Below are 26,299 nucleotides of genomic sequence, written 5' to 3' on the forward strand. Positions count from 1 at the left end.
ATAGACCAGAGGCCTTCAAACTTGGCCGCTTTAAGACTTGTGGACTTCAACTCTCAGAATTTTCCAGCCAGCATTCCGGGAGTTGAAGTCCACAAGTCTTAAAGCGGCCAAGTTTGAAGGCCTCTGTGATAGACTGACCCCAACAACAGCTTGCCCCTCCCTTCACAGCATTATATGCAGCAGGTTTGGAAAGCAGCGTTTGTTGTCTTCAGAAGCTGCTGCAGATTTTTCCCTTCCGCAACAGGTAGCTCTCACTGTAGTCGCGGAAAAGGCTGCACGTAGAAGCGCCACTCTAGTTTTATATCTCTAAATGCTCCTCCCACCGAGCATCCGGCGCGGCGCCTGCCTTTTCCGACGACAAGATGGCGGCGGAGCGTGCGGTGCCGAGTGACTTGTTCCCGCTGGTGCTTGCTTTCTTGCGGGAGAACCATTTCGATGGGGCGGCGCGGGCTTTTGGGAAAGCGGCTGGAGCGGTGAGGCCAAGGTGGCGGGCACGCCTGGAAGGGCATCGTCCGACGTGACTGCCGCAGTTTGGGAAGTGCCTTTGGGAGGTCGGCGCGGCTAGGACAGCCAATTGATTGCCGGCAGGGCAGGTGTTCCCAGGGGGGAGTGGGGATGAAGGGAGGCCGGAAGATATTATCGAGGTCGATTGCAGCCTTTAGGGAAGCTTAGATGAAACCTTACGGGAATAGTGTGGCCGCACGTGGCATTTAAAAGAAACGCTGCTACTCAACTATTAGCTATTTGGGGGGGGGGGAATTCCTCAGGATTTAGAGTGTTACACCCCCTCCTCGTCCCCGTGTAATTGCTGTCTCTGAACTGCCCTTGCTTAGGTATAAGCGTGTAGCAAATAACAGTACAGGTAGTCCTCAACTTACGATCACAATTGAGCCCAAAATTTCTGTTGCTAAGTGAAACATTTGTTAAGTGAGTTTTGCCCCATTTCACCACTCTTTTTGCCACAGTTGTGAAGGGAATCACTGCAGTTGGTAAATTAATAACACCGTTGTTATGTGAAACTGGTTTCCCTGTTGACTTTGCTTGTAGAAGGTCACAAAACGTGATCACATGACCCCGGGACACTGCAGCTATCATAAATGTGAGTCAGTTGCCAAGCTTCTGAATTTTGATCACGTGACCTTGGGGATGTTGCAATGGTTGTATGTGAAAAACGGCCATACATCACTTTTATCAGAAATGTAACTTTAAGCAATCACTAAATGAACTTGTAAGTCAAGGACTACTTGTACTGCCATTAATACTATATTATATATTACTTGTATATCTTAGTTTATGTATTACTATTATAAGAATCTTAAAAGGCTTTTATAGGAAACAGTATGCACTAAATTGATAAATTTAGTGTATATTGCATATGCATAAATTTAAACTTTTAAAACAATTTAAATAGAAAACCTAGAAGTAATCTTATTTCTTCAAATAAAGTTCTGAGTGTTACCTTGCAAGATATAATTTCTTTCTACCAGTAATATTACCAATAATAACCAACTAGTTTTGCTGATGCTTTTAGTTTAGTAAACCAAGCAAATTGTATTGTGGTCTCTTTAAAAGCATTTATCAGTGCTTGAAAAACTGGTGGCCTTCAGGTAGCTGAATTGTTTCATTGTTAAATGTACTACAGCTAGTCCTCAACAACCACAATTGAGCGCAAAATTTATGTTGCTAAGTGAGAAATTTGTTGCAAGTTTTGTTCCATTTTACAACTTTTCTTGCCACATTTGTTAAGTCAATCATTGCAGTTGTTAAATTAGAAACATGGTCATTAAATGAATCTGGCTTCACCCTTAGCTTTGCTTGTCAGAAGATTGCAAAAGGTGATCATATGACCCCAGGACACTGCAACCATCATAAATGTGAGTCAGTTCTCAAGCATCTGAATGTAAATCATGTGACCAGGGGATGCCACCAGTGGTCATAAGTGTGAAAAAATGGTCATAAGTCACTTTTCACTGCCGTTGTAACTTCGAACAGTCACTAAATGAACTGTTTAAGTTGAGGACCATCTGTATTTGTGGGAAGAATGCTTTATGTAACAGCTCTGTACTCATGATATAGGATGTTAGCAAGATGACAGGATTGTTATATTTATCTCTAACCTGAACTTTTCAATCACTGTCAACAATATTATCTTTTTTTTTTCCCAATTTTCATTTCCTTCATGATTCTTTTGTAGACTGAGCAAGATCCAAATGCTGCTTCTCTCCTTGATATCTTCAATTATTGGCTAAAGTAAGTAGCTTCTCTTCAGGGAAAAGATTATATATTTCTGTTTTAAACAATTTAGCCAGCTAGCTTATTTTTTTAGTGATTTGCCATGAGCTTTAAGTCTTTCTGCTGTGGATGTATGTGAAACTAGTAATTAAAAGGCTGGGAGTCTAAATTAGAGAGGAGCAACATCCAAACTTTGCAGCCTTCAGGGTCCTGCTGTTTGTGATGGCTGGAAGTTGGCAACAGTTTCTCACCAATCCCAGAAAATACGGAACATGTGTCATTTGTTCTAATACTTATTTCTAATAGACTCTCTGAAACCAGAGAAAAAATTCAAGTGTTAGTTACCCAGTTCATTTTACAATTGGCAGTGAATACAGTGATGTTGCCCCAACTGTGGCATCCTATACGGCTGCCATAGTTGTGGCAAGATCACTTCACAGTAAGCAGATACATGGAATAAAAATTAGCAGAATACGGAACATATTGTGGCTTGGGGTTTAACAGGATTGTGGTTGAATCAAAATTTGGAATTATATGGCTCTTCAGGTTTTGACTACAACGAAGTCCAGATGGGTCTTCCAGAGTGAATAATCCCATTACCTTCTTTGCCTGCAACGGCTATACTCCTAACTTAGCCTTTGACCTGTTTCTTTCTCCATTTGTCTCAGCCATTTTTTTTCTGATTTTTTCACTGCTACACTATGCTCCCAACCTACACCTAACCCACTCCCAGTGCTGTTTTTTTCCCTGCTGCTACCTTGCTTGAATTCAAGTGAAACAGGAGCAACCTGACTGGCCTATCCACCTTGCTCTTGATTATCCCAGCTCCTTTTCTCAGTATGCTATCACTATCTTGGTATTGCTGCCTCTGCAACACATATCTGGACAAAAAAAATGTGGGTTCTGGGTCCAAACAAAACAGTTGTCCAGGCAAGGGCATGGTATGCTCTATTTACATAATGTTTCAGACATCTTTGTAGTTGAGTAAAATGCATTTGTTACATGACTGTTTGTTCAATGACTAAGGTTATAAAAGCACTGAACAAATTGTGATTAGGAGAAATCTCAAGAGTTCCAGCCATCCCAGCACTCCTGTGGTCTTGTGATCTGTTGGTTTGGCAACCAGTTTGAATTTATGACATAGCACCCTAGAATCACATTTGTAACCTTCCCTAGAAAGTCAGTGGGGAAGCCAGCAGTAAAGTTGCAAGTTTTTGAATAAATCCCCTCCCACCCATACACCGTCTTCCCAGCCCCTCTGTGCCTCATCATGCTGGTCCTTTTGCACACCCACAGCACTCCTCCAACCCTCACTGCGTCCTCACATACCTTTCATCCACTATACCCTTCATACCTTTGTATGTTCCCCCAAATCTGCATCTCTCATATACCCCCTTGCACACTCTCCCTGATCTGCACTATGCTCTTGCTTACCCTTGTGCACTCTCCCCATTTCTCCCCTCTTCTGAATCCTGTGCATCCTCCTGCTGTGGCATCTAGTGCACTCCCTTGCATCCTCCCAGATCTTTGCCACACCTTTTGCATACCCTTTTGTTTTCTCCCCCACCTGGCAGCAGCCACCTACCTACTTGCTTGCAACTTCCTGCTAGCTTTCCCACTGCCTTTCATTGTGAGAAGCCAGAAGAAAGTTGCCTCGCCGAACAACCATAAGATTCAGTGAAGCAATAATAACCTGATTTGTGCTTTACAACTGCATTGTTTAGAGATAAAAATTCTAGTCCCAATTGTTATAAATTGTGAAGTATATGTGTATAACTTCATGAGGTTTATCTGCTAGCAGCTATATGTTATAAAGGCACATATATTTGTAAATAAATGAGACATGCTTCATTTATACTATATAAAGAAGTAAAATTAAGGTTGTGGCAAATTTACTATTAGTTTCCATTTTTATACTAAATTATTCTATACTCCTTTAATATTAATAAACTTTGTTTTTCCAAGAAATATTCATTGTATAGGTTAATAAGATACCAGAAGTAACCACATTATGTCTGCAGGCATTATGAATATTTCAAATGGGCCCTTTGGGATTGTTTTTAATTACAAATTGAGATTAAAAGGCTATAAATATAATCACAGCTTCTTGACTAGTTTAATATTTATGAATATTTAGATGAATGTTTTCATTTTCTCCCAGTTTCTATATTGGAGCATAAGATGATCTCTTTTTCAGTCATTGGATATGCCCAGCTGTGTTTATCTTCACAAACTGGCTCCAATCATATGTCTCCTGAACATTCCAAAGCTTAATATGGAATAATGATTCTTATACATTGTCACTCACCCATCCATTCAGATCACCTATTGCCAAAAAACAGCAAGAATTTGCAAATGGGTCTCCTGTGAAGAAGACAAAGAAAGAATCATCTAGATACAAAACTTCCAGCGAAAATGAAATCCCTCCAGTCAAAAAGCAAGGTGAGGCTTGCTGGTTTATGTCTAGTGTAATATTTCATGCTTTTTCAAAGTGGTTTGTTATATTACTGATAAAATGTCTCACGATTTGATTCCCCTTTTGACTCGGAGAATGATGTTTTAGCAGATATTTGTTTACCATTATGAAGGAGTTTTTATCAAGTCTTCCAATTGCCAGAATGCATCCAAACATATTTATTTTAGAACACCCAAATTCAACCACAGTTTCAGTTGAGAAACTGTAGTTATCTTAGATTGAAACCAGATCTAGAAATGCAAGAGAATTTCTTGATGTATGATACTCCGAGAAGCCGTCATTAGCAGACCTATTTAGATAAGCTCCATGTCAGGCCTGTTCCAGCTCAGAACCCTTAAGAAATAAAAACCCTCGATTCCATTTGGTTGAAATGATAGGTTCTTTTACTAGGTTAAGTGGTTGCAGCAAAAGAAAGGCTAGATCTTAAGATTTCTGTGCAAAACATATTTTCCCCCTTCCCCTGGCCCTCCCCCCTTGACTAGACCATCTCCATCTAATTGCATACTGTTTAGATGTTTTGGGAACAGAATGGATGGTTGGAGGTATGAAGCAGTTTCACATTTTGTTCCCAGGTCGGGTATTTGCTGGTTCTCACACTTCTGATTTCCGTCAAGGCTCTCACCCTCCTTTCCTCTCATCTCCATTCCATTTTCCCTTCCTTCCCCCCCTCGCACTTTATGACAGGATGCCAGCAAAGCGTAAAAGCTGAAGATGGCAGATCTGACACTCCATCTATGAATGTTCAAGAAAGAGAGCAATCAAAAGTCAAGGAAAGATGCAAACAGACCTAAATACACTCTTCTTACACCTGTTAACCAGCATCCAAATAAACAAGAGCAATCAAGATTCAGTACCACCTAAAAAGCTATTAAGGAAGGCAAGGCTGTTAGAATAAGCTACCATATTAAAATATCCAGGAAATCCCACTCCCTCCCCCACCCACATGTTAATAAAACCTAGTTATAAAATGCTTGCAGGAATATTAATGATGTTAGTGAAACCTGGTAAAATGCTTGCAAGAAGAGCAGCAGGTCTAGAGAATAATCCAGTTTTTTATAGAATACATGGTGTGGGGATTTCTACATACCTTTCTACCACTGTCAATAGGAGAAAGCAAAATGGTTCCACACTGAGATTTGTGCAGCATAGTGGTCTTAAGAGCATGTACAAAATGAAAATTATAAAAAGTTTTGTTCAGAGCTTGAAACAAAAAACACCATTTAGAATATTCCACTGGAATTTTTAAGTGAGTTGTAATGTGACAACCAATTTGAAATATGTAATTTCCTGCCATAGGAAATACTGGGAATTCAAAACAAGCTCCGTGTTTCCTCCTGTGATTGGAGGTGTTTTTAGCTGCTTTGACTCTTCCATTGCACTGATAGATAGGACAAAACCATTTCTTTCATGGCTCTTAGGAAGCTTTAAAGAGCCCCTCCCTACCTATGTCAATTGACTGACAAATTCTAGAAAAAAAACTAGTTCAAAATGAAAGACAAGTGTAAACCAAAAAGCCATCTTCATAAGAAATGAGTTCTGGGTGTCTTCATCCATAAGTATAAAACATCCATTTCATGATAAATCGGGTATTCCCTCCTGCATCTGGTGGATATCGCCATGTAGTCTCAGTTTGGGGAACTCCTTGCTGAACTTGTTAAGGAACAAAACAGCACTTGTTACAGCACTTGTCTGCTGAAAGAAGCTTCAGCCAAGATCTATACCTTGTTTGTAGTCCTTCACAAAGACTAGACTGCTGTTCTTTACTCTGATTACAAAAGAAAGCTCACTCCTTTCTGTTCATTTTTTTCTAATCATTAAAACCACAAATCATTGTATTTTTTCCATTTTATACAAAAAGGGTTTCTGATCAGTCATAAATGTAGATGTTTTTTCTTTAAGAAAAATTAATTTAGCCGTGTCTACAAATTCCTTCATCCTCACCAACCATTCTTCTGTTAAGTGTTAATTGAACATTTCCACTCTTGAGTATATGGTAGTCTTGCTGCAATTACATATCATACGAACAAAAGTTTCATCAATTTTTTTCTAGTTGCTTATCCATTAGTCCCCAAAGAAAAGTCTCTGGTTTCAATTGTATTTTAATCTTTAAAATCTTCTGAATTAATATATGTATTTGTATCCAAGATTCTTTAGCTTTTTAATACTTCCAAAAAGCCTGATAAAATGTCGCTTTATATTATTTATATTTCCAGTAAAGATTCAAAATATCTTTATACATTCTAGATAATTTCTCTGCTGATAAAAACTAATGATATATCATTTTATAAAAATTCTCTTTAAGGTTGTAACATAATGTAACCTTCAATCCTTTCAAACGCACATTTTCCCATTGGACCATCTGCATTCTATAGACCAGTGTTGGCAAACCTTTTCAGCACTCAGTGCTGAAATGGGAGCGTGAGTGCGCAGGAGCACTGGAAACCAGAAGTGCAGTTTCCCGGCTCACATGTGCGCACCCAGGAAGCTGAGCTTCTGGCTTCCGTCATGCGCCGGTCACCTTGTCTTCTGGTTTCTGGTGCGCATGTGCGCGCAAAGACCAGCTACTGGCGGTCATGTGCATGCTGGAACCCAGAAGAGCAATGGGTGACGGCTGGCGTGCCTGGAGAGATGGCTCTGCATGCCACTTCCGGCACATGTGCCATAGGTTCGTTATCACTGCTATAGACAGTGTTTTGCCTATCATGTATACAATTTATCATACATTATTTCACTTCTGTCTCATGTCTCAACAAAAATGTATACATTTTAACAATTACATGCTAATCATTAGTATGTAATTCAACCTCAATATTATTTTGTTCAAAGTCAAACATCTTTCTGAGTAGAATCTAAATTTATATTTATTCCATGCTGTTAAGAATAGCCCACCTGACATAATGATTTTTAAAATTTACATTTACTTAAACTTTATCATATCATAAATTTCTATGCCACCCAAATCTCAAATTGTGACTTCCTAAATCCAATTGCCTCTAACAACACCCAGTCTCATCCAAATTAAACAACAAGCAGCAAAATATAGCTTCAAATCTGGTAGGACCCATCCTCTTTTCTTCACATCTTTAATATCTTGTACTTAACTCATGGCTGTTTTCTTTGCCATACCAATTTAGATATATTCATCTGCCATTGTTTAGATGGAACATACTGTATATTGTAGTGTATTCTTGATTTAGATTAGTGGGTGCTGGGATTTATACTGAAATTTTAAATATTATTATTTTAAATTCTAGCTGCAAAACCAGTGACTGTGTACCCAGTACCAATAAAGGCAACTTCAGGCAGTTCTGAGAGCAGCAGTGCTGATAACACTGACTCCACAGACTCTGAGCAAGAAGAGAAGAAACCAGCAAAGGTTTGTTTTTAATTTTCTCAATATCTTTTCCACAGAGAAAACCTGTGGAGTTTGTTTATCATCACTGACCACATTTAAAAACTCATCCAAAGGAAGTAATATAAATTCAAAACATAGAATCAAATAAGATATATGCACAAATCCTGACAATGAAATCATAAAAGTAAAAATTAGCTGCTGTTTGGTCTAGTTTCTGTACTTTAAAATAGTTGATGCAATAAAGTACCTAACCAATCCTGGTACAGCAAACAGTGCATCTAGACATGACTTATTGCTTCACTAGTTACAACTGAGCATATGCAATGGTGATAAGGAATGTTATTAAGTCTCCCTCCACCAGGTTCAAGGATAGAACATTTTATTGGCTACAACATATCATGTGCCAAACAAGGTCAGTGAGGTTCTTTAATGTAACTTGAGGAAATGAAGCATTATTTTTCCATTGCAAAAACAATGGAGTTTTGAAAGAACAAAGAGGTAATATTTCATTAGCATAGTTTGTTTCTAAAAAGTTATTACTTTTTGTTTTCTTAAAGTTCTGTCTTTTTCCAGTTTATCATTATTCTTTGGCCTTCTGTTTTTATATATGAGCTGGTAGTTTTGGATTCCCAAGAAATGTGTTTTTGTAATGGGGATAGTTGCTTAATTTAAATCCATATAGCTGAGCCATAAAGCTGAGCTTTATTTTCTTTGTGAAGATGTATTGGAATAAGGCCTTTTAACTTAAATCTTCTATATCCTCTTTTAGCGCAAACATCTTTAGCGCAAACATCTTTCTGCATGAGGAAGAAAATATCTTTAAGAAGTAGTTTGGAATAGTGAAGAGAAAGTTCCTGAAGTACAATTTTCAACTTTAGATCTGTCTGCTTGTAGATCAAAGTCAAGAACGTGGTGTTTGGCCTCAGTGATAGCTTTCTCCAGATTTGTGATTGTTAGTACTTGAACTGAAAGAGAAAAGTTAATTGTTATGTTGTTTTTTTAAATATGAGAAATTACATTCATCTACAAGAACAAATAAGGTGATTTTGATAAAATTGGGGTACATTTGTGTGCTTCACAACAGAATTTGGCTTTGAACATTTTACCTGCAGAAAGAACCAGAATGTTATCTTTTTGATATGATTTACATATCAAATTCTCTCATTTATGGCCCTCTGTGCATGAAAGGGATTTGTGGGTGATTGATTTCCAGCGGAAGGTGTATTTAAAGCACTTGATTAATAGTTTTTCTTGGTGATAAAATTTAGCTAATACTCGAAGGCTTTTCTGGACCTGGGACAAATAAATAATAGTGTCACCATCATTGTATAATTGAATTAGGACGGATGGGTGTTAATGCTGAAGAATGAAACTTGTTACAGTTTGAAATGACAAATGCAGTGAAAATATTTCTTGAAATACATACTCTAAGCTGGCTCAGAGATTTGAGGCGCCTGAGTGGCGTAGGAGGCTAATGCCTCAGGAGCCTGAGTGGCGTAGGAGGCTAATGCCTCCTACTAAGGCAGCATTTAACATCCAGCTGCCTGCAATTACTGCGAGTTCAATTCTTACCAGACTCAAGGTCTACTCAGCCTTCCATCCTTTCTAAGGTGGGTAAAATGAGGACCCGGTTTGTGGGGGCAATAAGCTGACTTTGTATAAAATATACAAAAGTATGAAGGCTATTGCTTAACGCATTGTAAGCAGCCCTGAGTCTCCGGAGAAGGGCGGCATATAAAAATAAATAAAATTTAAAAAAAATTTATTCTGATTCTTAGTTTTGACAGTTGATGTTAGGATAGAAAATAATGTGAAGCCAACAAAGTTTGGTACCCCTCACTTCCTGTTATACTCAGATATTTCAAGAGAGTTTTATTATACCCTCAAATTTTAGAGGAGTGAATAAGTTTGAATCAACAATAAGGCTCATCAGATAGCATTTACATTCTGTAATGTGTAAGAAATATTCTGTTGTAAATCATCCTTTACGTTGCAAATGTGCTAGAGAAACATGGATTTCTTGAAACTTTATGGTAATAAGCTTATCTGATATCTAAGACTACAGAGAATAATATTTAGGAATAGTTAGGTGCCTCTTTCAATAATATAGCTCTCCTAAAATGATAGGTGCTAAGTGAGAAGAATAATAGTTTTGAACAAGCTACACCCATCTGCTGTTGAACCTAGATCCATCCTAATTACATTACATTGTTGGACACTGATACTGACCTATCTTGATAGAAGAGAATAGCTCTCCAATCAACCATTCAAAAAACAAAGTCCCAGAAGACATCTAAGAGTTCAAGTTCAGATTCAAGCAGCTCAGAAGATGAAACTCCAAAGCACCAACCACCAAAGTCAGAAGGAGCCCAAAAAGTCATAAAACTGGCTTCTACATCAGGTAACAACTAACTTCAAGCTATAAGTTTATGAGTACCGTATTTTTCGGAGTATAAGACACCACCCCACCCCTCCACCCCCGAAAAGAGGCTGAAAATTTGGGCATATTTTTTCAGCCCTCACGAGGCGCTAGCGAGTAAAGAAATCTCCATGCTTTGCCTGCTTTTTTCATTGCTTCTCTTTCCAAAGAACAGTTGTGCTTTAGAAGCTGGTTTTTATCCCCAAGAAGCAAACCAGCAAACTAATGTGCTGAAGCTGACCAGACTAAGGATGCTAGCCAGATGAATAACTGATAGGCAGATTTTTTTTCCTGTTTTTTCCTGTTTTCCTCCCCCAAAACTAAGCTGCATCTTTTATTCTGGTCTTATACTCTGAAAAATATGGTAATTCAAGTAATGTATGAAAGGACTAAAGGAGACATGAATGTATTTTTAAAGAGATTTTTCTGTTCCCATTTTATAGAATATTTAGTCATGTTCTGATATTGAAACGTGTTGAAGAAATCTTAAGAGGGAGGGAAAAATGGGATAATATAAGTTGCTTGTTACTCAGGCTTGCTGCACATCTAGAGAAACAGCAATGCCCTCAGGTTGAAATGGAATAATTAAAAGATAAATTTGGAAGGGAATTTAGTTTTGTTTCATTTATAAGGTCAGTTCCTGCTCAATGTATGAATCCATGTAATATACAAGAGCAAACTTCTTACTGTTGCTTATTCCTTGTGCTTAATAAGTTGAATTAGTGGTTTACACTACTAATGATTCATATTTTTAAGTATAGAAAATTGATTAATTTCCTTTGAACTTTGGTTGGTTTCACATGTTGCCAAGTAACCTTGGATGCTGTTTTTGGAAATATTTTTATAAAGATATATTACAAAGAGATACTTGTAAAGGAGAGGGAGGACTGTTAAAACTATACAGTATTTAAAACTGCATATCTGGTTATCTGATGTTTCAATTTAATGGAAACATTTTAATCACAATTGGCAGCAAAACCTACCAAGGTGATGTCCAAAACTACCAATGGCAAGGCAGAGAGTAGTAGCAGCAGTGATGAGTCCAGTAGTAGCGAGGATTCCAGCTCTGAAGAGAATCAGCCTGTCAAAGTAAGTTATGAATCTTTGGTATGATAGCTAAATAGTCATTATTTATTTTTGACAAAGATAGAAAACTAAATATCCTTCTCTTCAGAAAACTTGTAAAGTATAGAAACTGCCAAGAGTTATTTGAAATTGCAGTATCAATAAATTTAATATATAAATAAAACCTCCCTAATTTTTACACATACAGAAAACCTAGTAGGGAGAGTACATTTGTATTGTATATACCATATTTTTTGGAGTATAACACACACCTTTCCCCCCACCTCCCAAAAAAAGAGGGTAAAAATCTGGGTGTGTCTTATACTCCGAATGTAGCCCCACGCAGCTTCTCAAACAGAGGTTTCAAAGGCTGAAAAAAGCATCAGAAAAGAAGCTTCAGAAAAGAAGCCCCCAAACAGAGCTTCAGAGGCTCTGTTTTGGAGGCTTTCAGAGACAGGAAAAAAAGTTTTTTCTGAAACAGTTTCAGACATTTCAGAGACACAAAAAAAAGAAAGGCACAGAGCTTACAAACAAGGAACTTGTTGCTAAAATTCACCTCTGGGAACAGCTGATTGGGGATATTCCGGGAGGCCGATGTACCTGCCAGTCAGCTTTTTTCTTATTTTCCTCCCCAAAAACTAAGGTGCGTCTTATACTCCGGTGCGTCTTATACTCGGAAAAATATGGTATGTGTGTTCCTACTATACGTGTGTGTTCCTGCATGCATGTATAAAATAGATATTTTGAAGACTCTTCTCCTGAAACTGACTTACAGAATAACAAAATGTTCTGTTACTTTTGTTTAATAGGACATGTTTAATGTCTGAAAACCTGTGCTGCTCTGTTACAATAATAAACCATTTATTCTCTCCTTCTGTTCTCTTCCTGAAAACTACCCAGAATGCTGTCAGATTCAGCATGAAAGAGTGCAATTCAATGCTCAATATTCAAAAAGACACATAATAGACAAGTTTCTGCAGCAAAATCAGATTTGATATTGTTGTAAATTGAGCAGCCACAATTTTTAGATAAAAGATCTTCAACTTAGAGAATCCTCTTTATGAAGGCTTTTTTTAACCTTTCAATAGTATTGCAATGAAGGAGGTACATAAGTTTGACTTATCAAGATAATGATCCACCACTTTAAGTTCCTAACCCTAACTCACTTTAAGTTACCCTCACTTTCAGGCCCTCTAAAACCTTAAGAATAATATAAATGCCAAGCATCTGAATATTGATCAGATGAGCATGAGGTCGTAAGTGTGAAAAACAACTGTGTCATTTTTTTTCAGTGCCTTTGTAACTTTGAACAGTCACTAAATGAACTGTTGTAAATTGAGGACTACCTATATTAGTTTTTTGTATTCGTTATTCCCACTTTATTGGAAAAATATAATCCCAAAACAGTTTATTATAAACTTCCTTTAATAGCTTGTTTCCAATTAATTTAAAAAATTAGTCCTACTAAATGGGCTTTTAATACTCTAAATCTTATATGCTTTACAGTTGCTTTTCATAAAATTTTCATCATCCTAGCCAAACGTTTCTCAAAGATACTATTAACAATATTGATTCTAAATATCTTACGCAGTACTTTGAGTTTCCATCAGCAGTTAATTGTGGTCTGTGAACACAGTTAATAGAGAATAGTGCCCAAGAAAGTGAGGTATCTCCTTAATGGATTCTAAAATTAGGCAGGCAGGGAGAGGAAACGGTTACGATTAACCAAAGGTTAATTTCAGCAGCAAGTGAGGAAGAACTCTGAAAACACTCTCGGGCATTGGGGAACTGCTGATCCCTAATCTTATCCTGTACAATGATATCTTAACAGCTTTCCATGTCTTTGGTTTGGCATTTGTATATAAGCAGCGTCTGACTGAATGATGATCATCTTGAAAATGGTGTTTTTTAGATTGATGTTGGGACAATTTTAGTTTTTTTTTTTTTTTTTTTTTGTTTGTTTGTTTGTTTATAAGGGTAAACTGAAGAAACTTCCACACTATAAAAACAACACTGCTCAGCCACTTCCGGTTAAAAGCAAGCATGTAAAGAAGAGCAACAGTGAGACTTGTGACAGTTCAGAACATGAAAATCTAGCCTCAAAGCCCAAGCGTGGTGAGTTATTAAAAGAAGCTAGCTTCTTAATTTAGATGAAGATCTAGATAGAAATCTCCTTAAACTTCTGCTTGCTCAGAGGAAGGACCAAAGAATAGTCTTAACAGTCCAACAATACTTAAAAATCAAGTTTGTATTCTAGATTTTTTTTTCATTTTCTGAAGTAATATATTGATAAATGTATGATAAATGTGAACAATTTCATCAGTAGATATCATTTTTCTATTTTCTATTGCTACATTCTATATATGTGTATGCATGTGGGTGTAATATATACAACGCACATACACATATAGGAGGTAGCAATTGACAAGCTAATCCCAAATTGTTTTTTCCAGAGAAAAAGTTAGAAAATGGGCTTAGTAATGTACAGAGGTCATTCAACAAATGAATAAGAAAGTGTTTAAAAGAAAATGGCAATCGATTTGAACATTTAATGCAATTTATGTAGTTAAATCATGTACATATGTCTACAAGATCTAACTTTATCCAATATATGTTTTTGTGTGTGGCTGTCCCTCTCTTTCTTTCTCCCTGCTGTCTGTCATTGCAGGAGAGTACTCTGCTGTGCCACCCCCTTTAGCCATAGAATCAAGGAAAGGCAAAGCACACCTCATTAAAAAGACCTTTAAGAAGAAGGGAGAGAATAATGAGAAAAAAGAGCAAGTGTTCACAAAGAGACCATCAAGTATGTTTCATAAATAACTTGTATATAAAACTGATGAGATGTGCATATTAAAGAGATTCTTTCTTTGGTAAAGAGTTAAATCTAATCTATGGGAGAGAAATATGACTAATTGGTAGATACCAAAAGTATTAAGTAGTAGTAGATATTCTGGTAGATACATTCTTATTAATGAAGAAAAATTTCCTTTATTTATAGAAGGAATTTCAAATATAGGAAAGGATGCACTACTGTCCATCAGGCAGAAGGAGACATCTGATCCCTGCGATAGATGCAAGGAAGAAGAAAGGCTTTTCTTTGCCTTTTTTGCGTTTTAGGCTCAGGAAAACAATTTTCAGACAATACCTGACAGATCCAATTTGGATCCAATAAATACATCATTTATTAGTCATGTGCAGGTTGAGATTGGACATTAGTAAGGCAAAGAAATATAATGGCTAACAGGCATCTGGGCAGGGCTTTTTGTTATTGTTGGCTGATTTGAGCAGTTCCATGCAGTATGTGAGAAGACATTGGAGCAATCAGATCATCCTAAATCAGGTCTCCCAAAGCAGTCACCAATCTTCATCAGTCAGAAATTGGAATTTCCAAATCACAGTTGCAAGCTATTAATCATGTTCAGACTGCTAAATGCGCACGTTGAGGTTTGCTTTTTGACTTAGCAGGTGGTGAGAACAGTGCCTTTGTGGTGTGCAAATCATGGGCTTATATTACTTTACTATAAATGTGTCCCTGTGTTCCTCTTTTTAGTGTATCTGAATTTTCCCTAAGTTGTCTTTACCACAACCTGACAATAACCTGATGCCACAAATGGGGATTGACCATCCCCCAAACCCTGCCACTGTCAAAGTGGATCCCGGGCACTGTGCTGCAATGGAGAGACAGAAAACAGAGCGAGGGGAAGAGGAGCAGGGAGAAGAGGGAAAGTGGCTAAATGAGAAGTGGGGCCATCCCAGCTGGCTGGGCACTGAAGCACTGCTGTGAGAGCAAGAGAGCGATCTAATCCAACTTCTGTGTGAGTGTGAGAGAGAGATCCGATCCAACCTCGAAGAGTTAAACCATGGCTGGCGGCGGTGTGCACTCTCTCCCTCTGGCCCTCTCTCTGTCTCTCTTACACAAACACACACACACAGAGGTTTGATTAAATTGCGCTCTCCCTCCCTCCCTCCCACTGCACAGCCCCACTTTCTCACTGGCCTGCATCGCCCCACATCTCCGTTCTGGAAATGTCAGCCCCCTTTTCTGCCACTTCTCCAACCTGGAGAGCTAAGTTTTTCTATTTGCCATCCAAAATGGGTGCCGAGGCCAACCCTGCGGGAAGTGATCTGCTCAGGGGTGAAATGCTCCCAGTTCGGACCAGATCACCCGATCCAGTAGCAATGGCGGCGGGTGGTTCGGAGAACTGGTAGCAAAAATCCCTGTGCGCCGCCACCACCACCACCATGCCCAGCTGAGTCGTACGATCATCAGAGGCTTTTTTTTTTTTTTACTTTTAAAAGCATTTTTTCTACAACTAATTCCGCTGAAAAAATGCTTTTAAAAGTAAAAAAAAAAGCCTCTGATGATTGCGCGGCTCAGCTGGGATCTCCGAGACTTTTGAAAGCATTTTCCGGGGAAGAGGTGGTTAAAAAAATGCTTTGAAAAGGCTCTGAGATCAGGCAACACAGCTGGGATCGTCGGGGCCTTTTCAGAGCATTTTTTTAACCACCCCAGAAGAGGTTGCAGAAAAAAATGCTTTAAAAGTCTCTCTGACGATCCCAGCCGAGTTGCCTGATCGTCAGAGAGACTTTTCAAAGCATTTTTTTCTGCAATCTCTTCAGCGGAAGAGGTGGTTAAAAAAAATGCTTTGAAAAGGCTCTGACGATCCCAGCTGTGTTTCTGATCAGCAGAGGCTTTTCAAAGCATTTTTTTGCATTTGCAGAAAAAATGCTTTGAAAAGTTAAAAAAAAAAAAAGTTGGCCACGCCTACCCAGTCACATTACCCACCACCACAAAGCTACGCCCACAGAACCGGTAGTAACAAATTTTACATTTCACCCCTGGATCTGATCCTCCACACAAAATCTCAAGGGCTTTGCAGAACCATACGTGAAGGGGAACCTGGCCTTCCTCCCACAGCTCCAGGTGGCCTAGTTTTTCTGGAGCTTAGCGTCCTTCCATACCAGGGCTCTGCAACCTTAAACAATTAAAGAGCCATTTGGACCCATTTCCCACAGAAAACGAAACACTGGGAGCCACAAAACCTGGCTGGGCATGGCCAACTTGAGGACACTCACTCCCACCCAGTCACATGACCCAACCAGCCATGCCTACCCACGTTCTGTGACTCCCGGTGTTTTCTTTTCTATGGGAAACAGGTATCTCCCTGTCTCTCTCCCTTTCTCCCTCCCTCCCCCTCCCTCTCTTCCTCCCTCCCTCTTATTCTCCCTCTCTCTCATTTTTCTTCCTCTATCTTTATCTCCCTCTCTCATCTCTTTCTCGCTCATCTCTCTTTCTCTATCTCCCTCTCATCTCTCTCTCTTTCTCCTCCTCTTATCTCTCTTTCTCCCCCTCTCTTCCTCCCTCTCTTCCTCCTTCCCTCATCTCTCTCTTTCTCTCTCTCTCTCTCCCTCTCTCATTTGTTTCCCTCTCTTTCCCCCTCTTATTCTTTCCCTCCATCATTCTCTCACTCTCTTGCTTTTTTCCTCCCTGCCTCTGCTTTCTCTCCTTCCTCCTTTTGTTAAATAAATAAATACTGCTTTCTGAGCTCTACTAGTTGGTTGCTGAAGCAACAGGAAACAGATAGTACCAACTCTGTCAGATCTCAAACGAAGGGAAAAAATCATAGAGAGAGGTGATCCTCTTTGCCTCTCACCTCCGCTTGTGGCTGGCTCTGCTTCTCTTTTTCTCCCCTTTTCTCTCCTCTCACTCTCTTGAGCACGCGCACGTTCCCAAGCAGGATACTCTCCTGAGCTGGGATCATGGTGGGGACGATGACTCGCCCTCCTGCTGCTGCCACTGCGTAGTGAGGTGAGTAGTGGGCCACGCTGTGCAGTGCTGGAAAGCCCGTGCTGCGCAGGGGGCAGCACAGGCTGTGCAGTATCCTTCGTGGGGAGCTCAGCACTAGCCGTGGTCCCCTTCGTGTCAGCTCAGGAAGGAGGGGAATGGGTAGGAGCAGCTGCCACCGCCGGATACAGAAAAGGTAGAGCTCCGGCTGCCCCCTGCGCTAGGAGCGCTTCAGCTGTGCGGCTTTCAGAGAGGCTTGTGCCTTCTCAAAGCAGAGAGCATGTTGCGTGACCTGGTTGGCAGTGAGCCACTGGAGAAGGGTCAAAGAGCCGCATGCATCCATTCCATATGAAGGAGGAACACAACACCAGTTGGAGAAGCGGCAGAAAAGGAGGCTGCCATTTCCAGAACAGAGACGTGGAGCAATGCAGGCCGGTGAGAAAGTGGGGACCAGTTATCGTTGCACAGTGGAAGGAAGGGAGCGAGCGAGCGAGCGAGAGACAGAGAGAGTGATCCAATCCAACCTCTGTGTATATGTGCTTCCTGCTTGATTGTGGCTGAGCAAGCAGAAGAAGTGGGCTGGCAGCCATGTGGGCTCCTGCTGGACAGTACTGCTGTTGCGAGGCAGGTGTTGGGGCATGGGTGGGATGACTGCAGGGATCTTGAGGTGCAAGTGTGTGGGGCACCTCCAACCCCATCACCTCGCCTTGTGGCCGGTGCGCTGCTTGGCCTCCTGCTTGGTTAAAATGTTGGGACATCGGCTTGGCTGCAACGGTCCTAAGGTGCACGGGTGCGGGGCACGTGGGGCACCTCCACCTCCTTCACCACCTACCTTACCTGACCTTGTGGCAGCTGCACCAGTGTGCTAAGCAACAAGGCGGTGGGATGGAGTGGGTGGGTCTTAACTAGGGCTTATTTTTGGGGTAGGGCTTATATTAGACACAGACATGGAAAATCAAGCTAGGTCTTATTTTCCGGATACACAGTATGTTATGTTCATAAGAAGGTACTTTGCATTAACAACACATAATCCCTAAATGTTATAGTTAACTTAGCATAAATAGTGCAGATAGTCCTTATTCAATCTATAAAAAGTATTTGCAGTTATTTCTGCTGAAGACAACTTTAGTTTTAGGTTGCAGTAGTACCTGTAGAGGTCTCTACATGATCCCAGCTTGAGAGCATATCTATGAATTCTTATTATTTTGGAATTGTCACAGGGAATATAATGAAACCTTTATATTTTTTCTCTAGCTGAAGGGTCTGTGATTAAAAAAGCATTTTCCCCCAAATCTCTTCCTGTTTCTATCCAAAAAGGAAATACTTCTTCAGGGAGTGATTCAGGTTAGTACTGTGTCATATAATATGTGATTTCTCTATTAGGAAGTTGTATAGCGTTGATAGTTATAAGCAGCCAAGTACAAAATGCTGTCAGTACTATATAATCTTCCAACATTTTTGAGATAAAATTAAATATGCCAGTATAAATGAAAGCTATGCGTGTTTTATTTAGATTCTAGTTCTGAAGAAGAAAAGAAAGTTTTGGTCAAATGCTCTGCCAAAGCCGTTTCAGCAAATGGTGCTACTAAATCAGTTCCATCCAAGAAAGTGAGCAGCTCCTCTGATACTTCAGGTACTGTGGATAACATGGTAAATCAATTGTTTTCCATTTTAATATTTTGTATTCTTTCATTGTAGAGCAGGAATTTTGCTTAGTCTTCAGTTATTTACAGAAACACAACATAAAAAATCTATAATTAATATTTTTCTCACATTGTGTGCTTACAGTACCAAAATTTAAATTTAAAATACACCATAAGTAAGTAATAAAGTATTATGAATTGTTAAAACAAGCTACTTAGGCGGAGGTTTGTCCTCTGAGCTTGCTGCGTGGCTCTCAGATATTTCATTACCAGACTAGGTAAGATCTTCAGCGGGGTTTTGGGTGAAGTGGCTTGTTCATTTATATAGATCCTGGGTGGTCAGTTCATCTTGTGACTGGTTGAATCACAAGGCTGAATGAATCACAAGACTGATTCTGGTCTTGTGACTTCTGACTGGTTGCTGTGAGGCGTGAAATTTAACTGGTGAGGGTGGTTGATTCTGTCGTTGGTTGGTGGTTTGAATGGTCCGCTTCCTTATTATTTTGTACGCTGGTTCTAAGTCAATGCGTTTGTTGATGGACCCATTGGTAGAATATCAGGCTTTGAAAAGCTCGTGTGCTTGATGGGTTTTGGTGTGGCCGATGACTTCAGCTTTGTCCCAGTCAAACAGGTATTGTTTGTTGTCGATGTGACTAGCGATCAGGGACTTTGCGTTTGACAGCCTATTGGTGGTGGTCATGGACTCTGGATTTTAACTGTCGTCTTGCCTGCCCCCTGTAGAACTGGTTACAATTGTTGCAACTGATTCTGTATATTAGGTTGGAGCTGTCTTCCTTCCGTCTTTGACCTTTATAAGTTTCTTCTGAGTGTAAACGTGGGTTTGAGGGCTATTGTTATTCCTAGGGGTTGCGGTAGCCTGGCAGCCATTTCTGATGTGCCTTTGATGTATGGCAAGACCTGTTTCTGTGCTGTGCTGTGCTTTTCTGTGTGACTTTCTGGGGTTTGGATGTTATGCATCACAGTATAAAATTCCTGCGGTAGCCATTGCAGAGAAAAATGTTGAAGAAGTATTTCTCCTCTGCTTTACTTGGGGATTTGGTGCTGCAGTGTGTTCTGGCTGTCTTGAAGAGGTCTGGACACGGGGTTTTTTGTGTGTGTGCCGGGGGTGGTTGCTGGAAAAGTTGAGGATTTGGTTTGTGTGCAGGGATTTCTGGTATACACAGGTGGTCATTTCACCATTTTTATGTCTCCTTATGTCCATGTCAAGGAAGCAGAGATGTTCATCCTTTTCTTCCTTGCAGGTAACGTTGATGCCAGTAAACACGTTGTTGAGCAGGCAATATTGTAAGGTCTGGCTTCTCCTCCTCGTTCAAGAAAGACTCTTGAAACTTTGGCATTTCAAAAGGAACCCTTTTATTGAACTGGAGTGATAGCAAGATGAAAGAAAAGCAGACTCTGAATTCCCTCAGGCAATACAGTTAGGATAAAGAAATTAGAAACCCTTCCCTTCAGCCCAATATGGATTCAGCCAATCTGCATGTTATTGTAACGGCCGTCCTGAGAACCTGATAAGGGAACTTTCTGTCTTTTCTAATTTAGATTGTTTCAGGATGATGAATGTGTTGTCCATGTAGCAGACCCAAAGTTTAGGTTGGTTGGATGGTTGGCAGGACAGTGTATTTGAGTTTCTTCATGACTGCCTCTGCTATGAGGCCGGATAAATGTGATCCCATGGGTGTGCCTTCTATCTGCTTGTAGATCTTGCTGTTGAACTTGAAATGTATTGTCAGGCACATCTGTGGATATAGACAGTGTTTTCTGGGGGTGTTTTTGTCTCAGGTTATGGATGTTTGTTTGGCCAGGTTGATGTTGATGGAGGTGAACAGAGCAGTGACATTGAAGGAGACCATCATTGCTTCGATGTTTATTTTGATGTTTTTGATTAGTTGAAGGAATCGTTCAGGGTTCATTGGAAACTGTCAAACCATCAACGAGGTGACAAAGTTTTTTTTGTAGTGCTTTCAGTAGTTTGTAGGTCGGTGCTCCAGGGAGTGCTACAATGGGGCGTAGGAGAATTCCATTTTTGTGCATCTTGGGGAGTCTAGAACTTTGATATCGTGGACTCCTTGTGGTTGCAGATATTTCCTTTCTGTGGAAGTTATTTGCTTTGCTTTTTCCATCTTCATCGGGCTGTTTTTCATTTTGTTTTAATATTGTATTTGATGCTGGTGTTGTGCAGTAGGTCCTCAGTTTTGTTGATGTAGCAGTTTTGTTCATTATGATGGTGCATCTGCTTTTGTCTGTTGGCAGGATGACAACGCTTTTCTCCTTTTTCAGGTTTTTAGTGCTTGCCGTTCTTGGTTGAGACCTGTTGTGTCTGTTCCTCTGGATGTTGGGGATGGTCTTCTGTCTGATGTCTTCCTGCATCTCATGATCGAGGTTGTTGGTTTTTAGTATGGATTCTAGGTTAGCAAGAAGTCAACCAGGTGCACATTTTGTAGTTGAAATTGAGGCCATGTGTGAGTATAGTTTTCTCCTCTTTTGATAGCGCTCTGTTGGATAGGTTTTTGATCCATGAGTCAGAGTTGTCGTCTTGTGCTGTGGGGTGATCTTGGCAATTTTCTTTTGCAGGGTGTTGCATTTTTGGGTCTGGAATTTGTTGGATATTTTATTGATGGCATGTTCTAACTTGTTTGTGAGATCTTGTCCGATTGCGGTGAGGCATTGTTTTTTGTTCATTGATGGTGTATTGGTATTTTATTACGCAGTTGTGTGCACCAGTGATCATGAATTTAAGCATTTTGCATCCATTTTGGAGGGCCAGGTTCCATGTTTGTGAGTAGTTAATAGGTAATCTATAGTGCGTGCTTTTTGGTAGCGTTTTCTTGCAGAGGCATTTATGGAGGAAGTGTAGTTGTTTGAGGGTTGACAATTGATAAGTATTGTTCTGAATCTGTACTTTCCTCCACGTAAAAAAAATCTAAACTTTAAAAATAGTGAGAATAAGTTGCAGTGCAATCAGATTAGTTTTTCTGTTGCTGTTTTTTCTTCCTAGATTCTGATTGTTCTCACAGTATTCCTGAGAAATTTGCAGTTAGGACAGGCATAAAGAAAGTGAAGAAACCTCTTGGAGTGCTGGCAAAGAAAGTAGAAAGTAGCTTTGAAGATAAGAAAGTTCATAAAATAAAAAGCACAAAGGCTGTCAAAACAACACCCAAATCCAGCACCCCTGTCTCTAAACCAAAGAGTTCTGAGTCAAGCAGCTCAAGCAGTGAAGAACAGACTCAGCCATCCCAGAAAGCAACTAGCAAACTCTCAGTGGGTAGCAATTTGATCATTAGCAAGCAAGCCCCAGCTGAGATCAGGACCTCTTCTGAGAATTCCACTGATGAATTTAAAATATCTGAAAAAACAGAAAAAAAAAGGGGACAAAATAACTGCAAAACAGCAAAAAAAGTGCTAAAAACCTCAGCCAACTTTGTGGGCAAAACATCTGCATCAAAGACTCCAACATCTGAAGTACTGAATTCCACAAACAGTAGTAGTTCTGATGAAGAGGCCACAAAGGAAGGTTAGTAATTTTTCCTGAGGGAAGTATTAAATAGAATGGAGCTAGTTTGAAAATAATACCAAATCGGATATAATAAGGTAAAGGAAAAAAATGTGATGGAATGTGCACCTAGTAGGTTACAAGGTTTAATTTGGCAAGATTCTGCTTGTTAGGAGTAAGTAATAGAAGGATTGCAGTCATTTGGATCTTGCTGTGTCATCTTTGGGCTTGGTTCTGATACCATATTTAATATGATAGGTGAACATCATCCCTGTCTGTCAAGGAAGACTTTTTAGTGGCTCACAGCATGCTACAGCATCATTTTAACCATAGCTTAATCATACTTTGGCTTGGACAGCATCAAGTTATAAACCACACTGGATTATTTTGCTTAGTATGTTGTACATATCCAGAGATTGGGTGAATCAGTTCCTGCCAATTAGAGATATTTTAAATAACTATTTCATACCTGAATATATAGCACAAATGAAACTTTCCTGCTCCACAAGCTGTGTATTGATTAGATTACTACTTACTTAGAATGAGAGGGTTTTGTGGAAGCTTACTATTTCTGTAAAATGTAATAGGTTTATCCAAAAAAAAGCGGAAAAGGAAAGATGAACTAGAGTTGGAGACCCCAGACATCAAGAAGATGAAAGCCAGAAGTCCTCATACATTCCCAAAATCAAAGCGGGTAAGGATTGAGAAAAAGGATTTTATTATTTTATTTATTTTACCTTATTTATTAAACGCATTGGCTATCACAGGGTAACTCCTTCATAACTGCAAAAGCTGAATTTCAATTGTGGGTTACAAGGTTTTTTGAAAGAAAGTATTATGACATGGGTGATCTTATATCTCTGGTTTAAATGTTTGGTGACTCTAAAAAACAATTTCTCAACTAGAAAAGCTCTTAAGTTGCCATTTTGAAGGATTTGGTCAGAAATCAGATATATCATAGGCAAGTAATCCTCAAGTTACAATTGCAGTTGGAGTGACATTGCTGTCACTAAGCAATGAGGCTGTGAAGTATGATATCATGTGACGACATTTAGTGATGCCTCGCAGACCCAGTTGTCACAATCCAAGATGTGTGAGTCATTAAGTGGAGAGAGCAAGGTAATAAATAGGGGTACTTGGGAAGGAAAAGGAGGCTCAACACAGGATACATGTGAGTTTGTGGGAGAAGGTGCTTGGTTGAGCATAGAGTATATGTGATCACAAGCAGACCAAGAAAAGAAGGCTCTGGGTTGCATGCATTCTTATATCCAAGTAGAATGCCACAATTGATCATAAGTGCAAGATTCTTTTGTTCATGTGACCATGGGGATGCTGAAGTGGCAAGAACTTGAAGGACTGGTCATAAGTCAATTTTGTTTAGCACCTGGAATGATATCATGAGGACTATTTGTATCTTTTTTCTTCTGCAGCAATCCAGTCCTTTTCGCAGAATAAGAACAGAAGAAATAGAAATAGATGTGCGAGTAGCTAACAATTCCTTTGATGCCAAGGTAGGGATAGGCATTCTTCATGCAGTAATCTCTACAAAATAGAGACTACCTGGACAAACTATTAAAAAATTGCATTATTTGCTGTGTATGTGTTTATGTGTGTGCTTCAGGGTTGAAATGCTACTGGTTTGGACCGGTTCAGCTGAACTGGTAGTAAAAAATGCTACTGGTTCGCCAAACCGGTAGTAAAAAATGTAAAAAAAAAAACAAAAAAAAAAACGTTCCGACGATCAGCTGAGCGATGCACAATCATTGGAAGTTTTTTTTTTTTTTTTAACTTTTTAGACATTTTTTTTTACTACTGGCTCAGGTGAATAGGTACCGTATTTTCCAGCGTATAAGACGACTGGGCGTATAAGACGATCCCCGGCTTTTCCTGTTAAAATATAGGATTTGGGCTATACTCGCCATATAAGACTACCCCTCTTCCAACGCACACCAAATAAAAATTAAAAAACATCAACTGGCTCACCCACAATGTAAAAGCAGCTGTGCTAGACCCAAAATGGCCCCTGCAACAAGCAGGAACCTCACACAGCCACAAAAAGCCCAAAAAACCAACTTTCACACTTTACACACACAAAATTCCACATAAGCTTTGTGAGATTTTGTGTGTTTGTGTAGTTAAGAGTGAAACACTACAGAAACACACTAAATCTCAGAAAGCTGCACAAATATTATTTTATTTTATTTTATTATTATTTTTATATGAAAACTAAATTTAAAACTTCCTAAACTTTAAATGGCTAGGTCTAAAAAAGAACAACTAAAAAAAAACCCAATTAACTATTTTTTTTAAAGCTCCCAAAGGGGAAAAAAACTTACCCAATAGAACAGGGGTCTCCAACCTTGGCAACTTTAAGACTTGTAGACTTCAACTCCCAGAATTCCTCAGCCAGCTTTGTTTTGCTGGCTGAGGAATTCTGGGAGTTGAAGTCCACAACTCCCTGCCTGCTTGATTGCAGGCAGGGAGTGGCTTGCTGATGGAATGGATTCAGGCAAGCGAAGCAAGGCAAGTGTTGCGACTAGCAGCTAAGGTAAGCAAGCTGGAGGGGGAAAACTTTTTTCCTTTTATATGGCTCTGGCGATCCAAGCTGCGTTGCCTGATTAGCAGGCAACTCAGCTGGGATCGTCAGAGCTTGGATCGCCAGAGCCATGTAAAAGGAAAAACTTTTTTTCTTTTACATGGCTCTGGCGATCCCAGCTGCATTGCCTGATTAGCAGGCAACTCAGCTGGGATCGTCAGAGCTTGGATCGCCAGAGCCATGTAAAAGGATTCTAGCTGAGTTGCCTAATTAGCAGGCAAAACTGGGATCGTCAGAGCTTGGATCGCCAGACCCATTTAAGGCTCGTCAGCCTGGTTACAGGAGAACGACACCCAGCATATAAGACGCCCCCCGACTTTTGAGAAGATTTTCATGTGTTAAAAAATTGTCTTATACGCCGGAAAATACGGTAGTCAAAAATGCTTTTAAAAGGTTAAAAAAAAGGTTCCGATGATTGCGCAGCACAGCTTTGATTGTTGGAGCCTTTTTTTTAACCTTTTAAAAGCATTTTTTAACTACCTATTCACCCGAATAGTAGTAAAAAAATGCTTTTAAAAAGATTTTTAAAAGGTTCCCACACGCGCTACAGCTGATCACCGCCCTCCACGCGCTGTTCTATTTACCGTCCCAAGACTGCTTTTAGTGCACATTGCGCACGCGCAGCTCGCATTTGATGCACATTGCGCATGCGCGGCCAGCAAACCAGTAGTAAACCAGTTCAGATTTCACCACTGGTTTGTGTATTTATTGCAACCTACACTCATAGACTCTGGACAGTTTATAAATGCAAAGTGATAAAAACGATTTATGCTTAATGTTTTGTGGCTAAGGATCATCAATTCTCTCATCTTTCCCAGAAAGGAGCTGTAGGTGACTGGGGTGAAAAAGCAAATGATGTTCTGAAATTTACAAAAGGTAAATCCTTCCGACATGAGAAGACAAAGAAGAAAAGGGGAAGTTATTGTGGTGGTACTATCTCTACCCAGATAAACTCCATCAAATTTGAAAGTGACTAAACTACTACCATATTGGGAACGGGATCCCAATTAATTAATGAAATGTCATGGATATCTCTTCTACAACCTGTTGTCTTCATTTCTGATGGGAGGATTGTTGCAAGTTTTCTACGTGATAATGTGACTCTTAATGGAGGTATGGAATTGAGTCCTTTGGATTTCTCAGAAGTTTCTAACTTTGCATCATTTTATGTTACAGCACACTTGATAACATGATAAATAAACATACCTTATTTGTAA

General features: G+C 39.6%; 1 protein-coding gene across 3 annotated transcripts; it reads left to right on the forward strand.

The window, feature by feature from the left end:
• Positions 1 to 26,299, forward strand: NOLC1 (nucleolar and coiled-body phosphoprotein 1). Of its 3 annotated transcripts, none has more exons than XM_034435252.3 (14): positions 1 to 473; positions 2,195 to 2,250; positions 4,553 to 4,674; positions 7,963 to 8,084; positions 10,305 to 10,464; positions 11,456 to 11,571; positions 13,524 to 13,662; positions 14,216 to 14,350; positions 18,650 to 18,676; positions 18,846 to 18,965; positions 21,992 to 22,507; positions 23,074 to 23,180; positions 23,917 to 23,997; positions 25,901 to 26,299. In XM_034435252.3, the coding sequence occupies exons 1-14, from the start codon at positions 363 to 365 to the stop codon at positions 26,057 to 26,059; spliced, it is 1,971 nt and encodes a 656-aa protein (XP_034291143.2). In that variant the 5' UTR covers positions 1 to 362; the 3' UTR covers positions 26,060 to 26,299. The 3 variants fall into 3 exon arrangements, with proteins under 3 accessions (XP_034291143.2, XP_034291142.2, XP_034291144.2); XM_034435251.3 differs by having other exon boundaries at positions 257 to 473; positions 18,587 to 18,676; XM_034435253.3 differs by lacking the exon at positions 18,650 to 18,676 and having other exon boundaries at positions 257 to 473.

This window comes from Pantherophis guttatus, chromosome 6 (assembly GCF_059756535.1).
Source record: "Pantherophis guttatus breed Tessera chromosome 6, ASM5975653v1, whole genome shotgun sequence".
Classification (NCBI taxonomy): Eukaryota; Metazoa; Chordata; class Lepidosauria; order Squamata; family Colubridae; genus Pantherophis; species Pantherophis guttatus.

What these genes read in the sequence shown, in the direction of transcription:
- NOLC1 (XM_034435251.3), top strand. Translation starts at nt 363, where the DNA reads ATGGCGGCGGAGCGTGCGGTGCCGAGTGACTTGTTCCCGCTGGTGCTT. An exon ending in AGCCTCAAAGCCCAAGCGTG is followed by an intron (nt 13,663 to 14,215) that starts GTGAGTTATTAA and finishes CTGTCATTGCAG; the next exon opens with GAGAGTACTCTGCTGTGCCA. An exon ending in CAGCTCCTCTGATACTTCAG is followed by an intron (nt 18,966 to 21,991) that starts GTACTGTGGATA and finishes TTTTCTTCCTAG; the next exon opens with ATTCTGATTGTTCTCACAGT.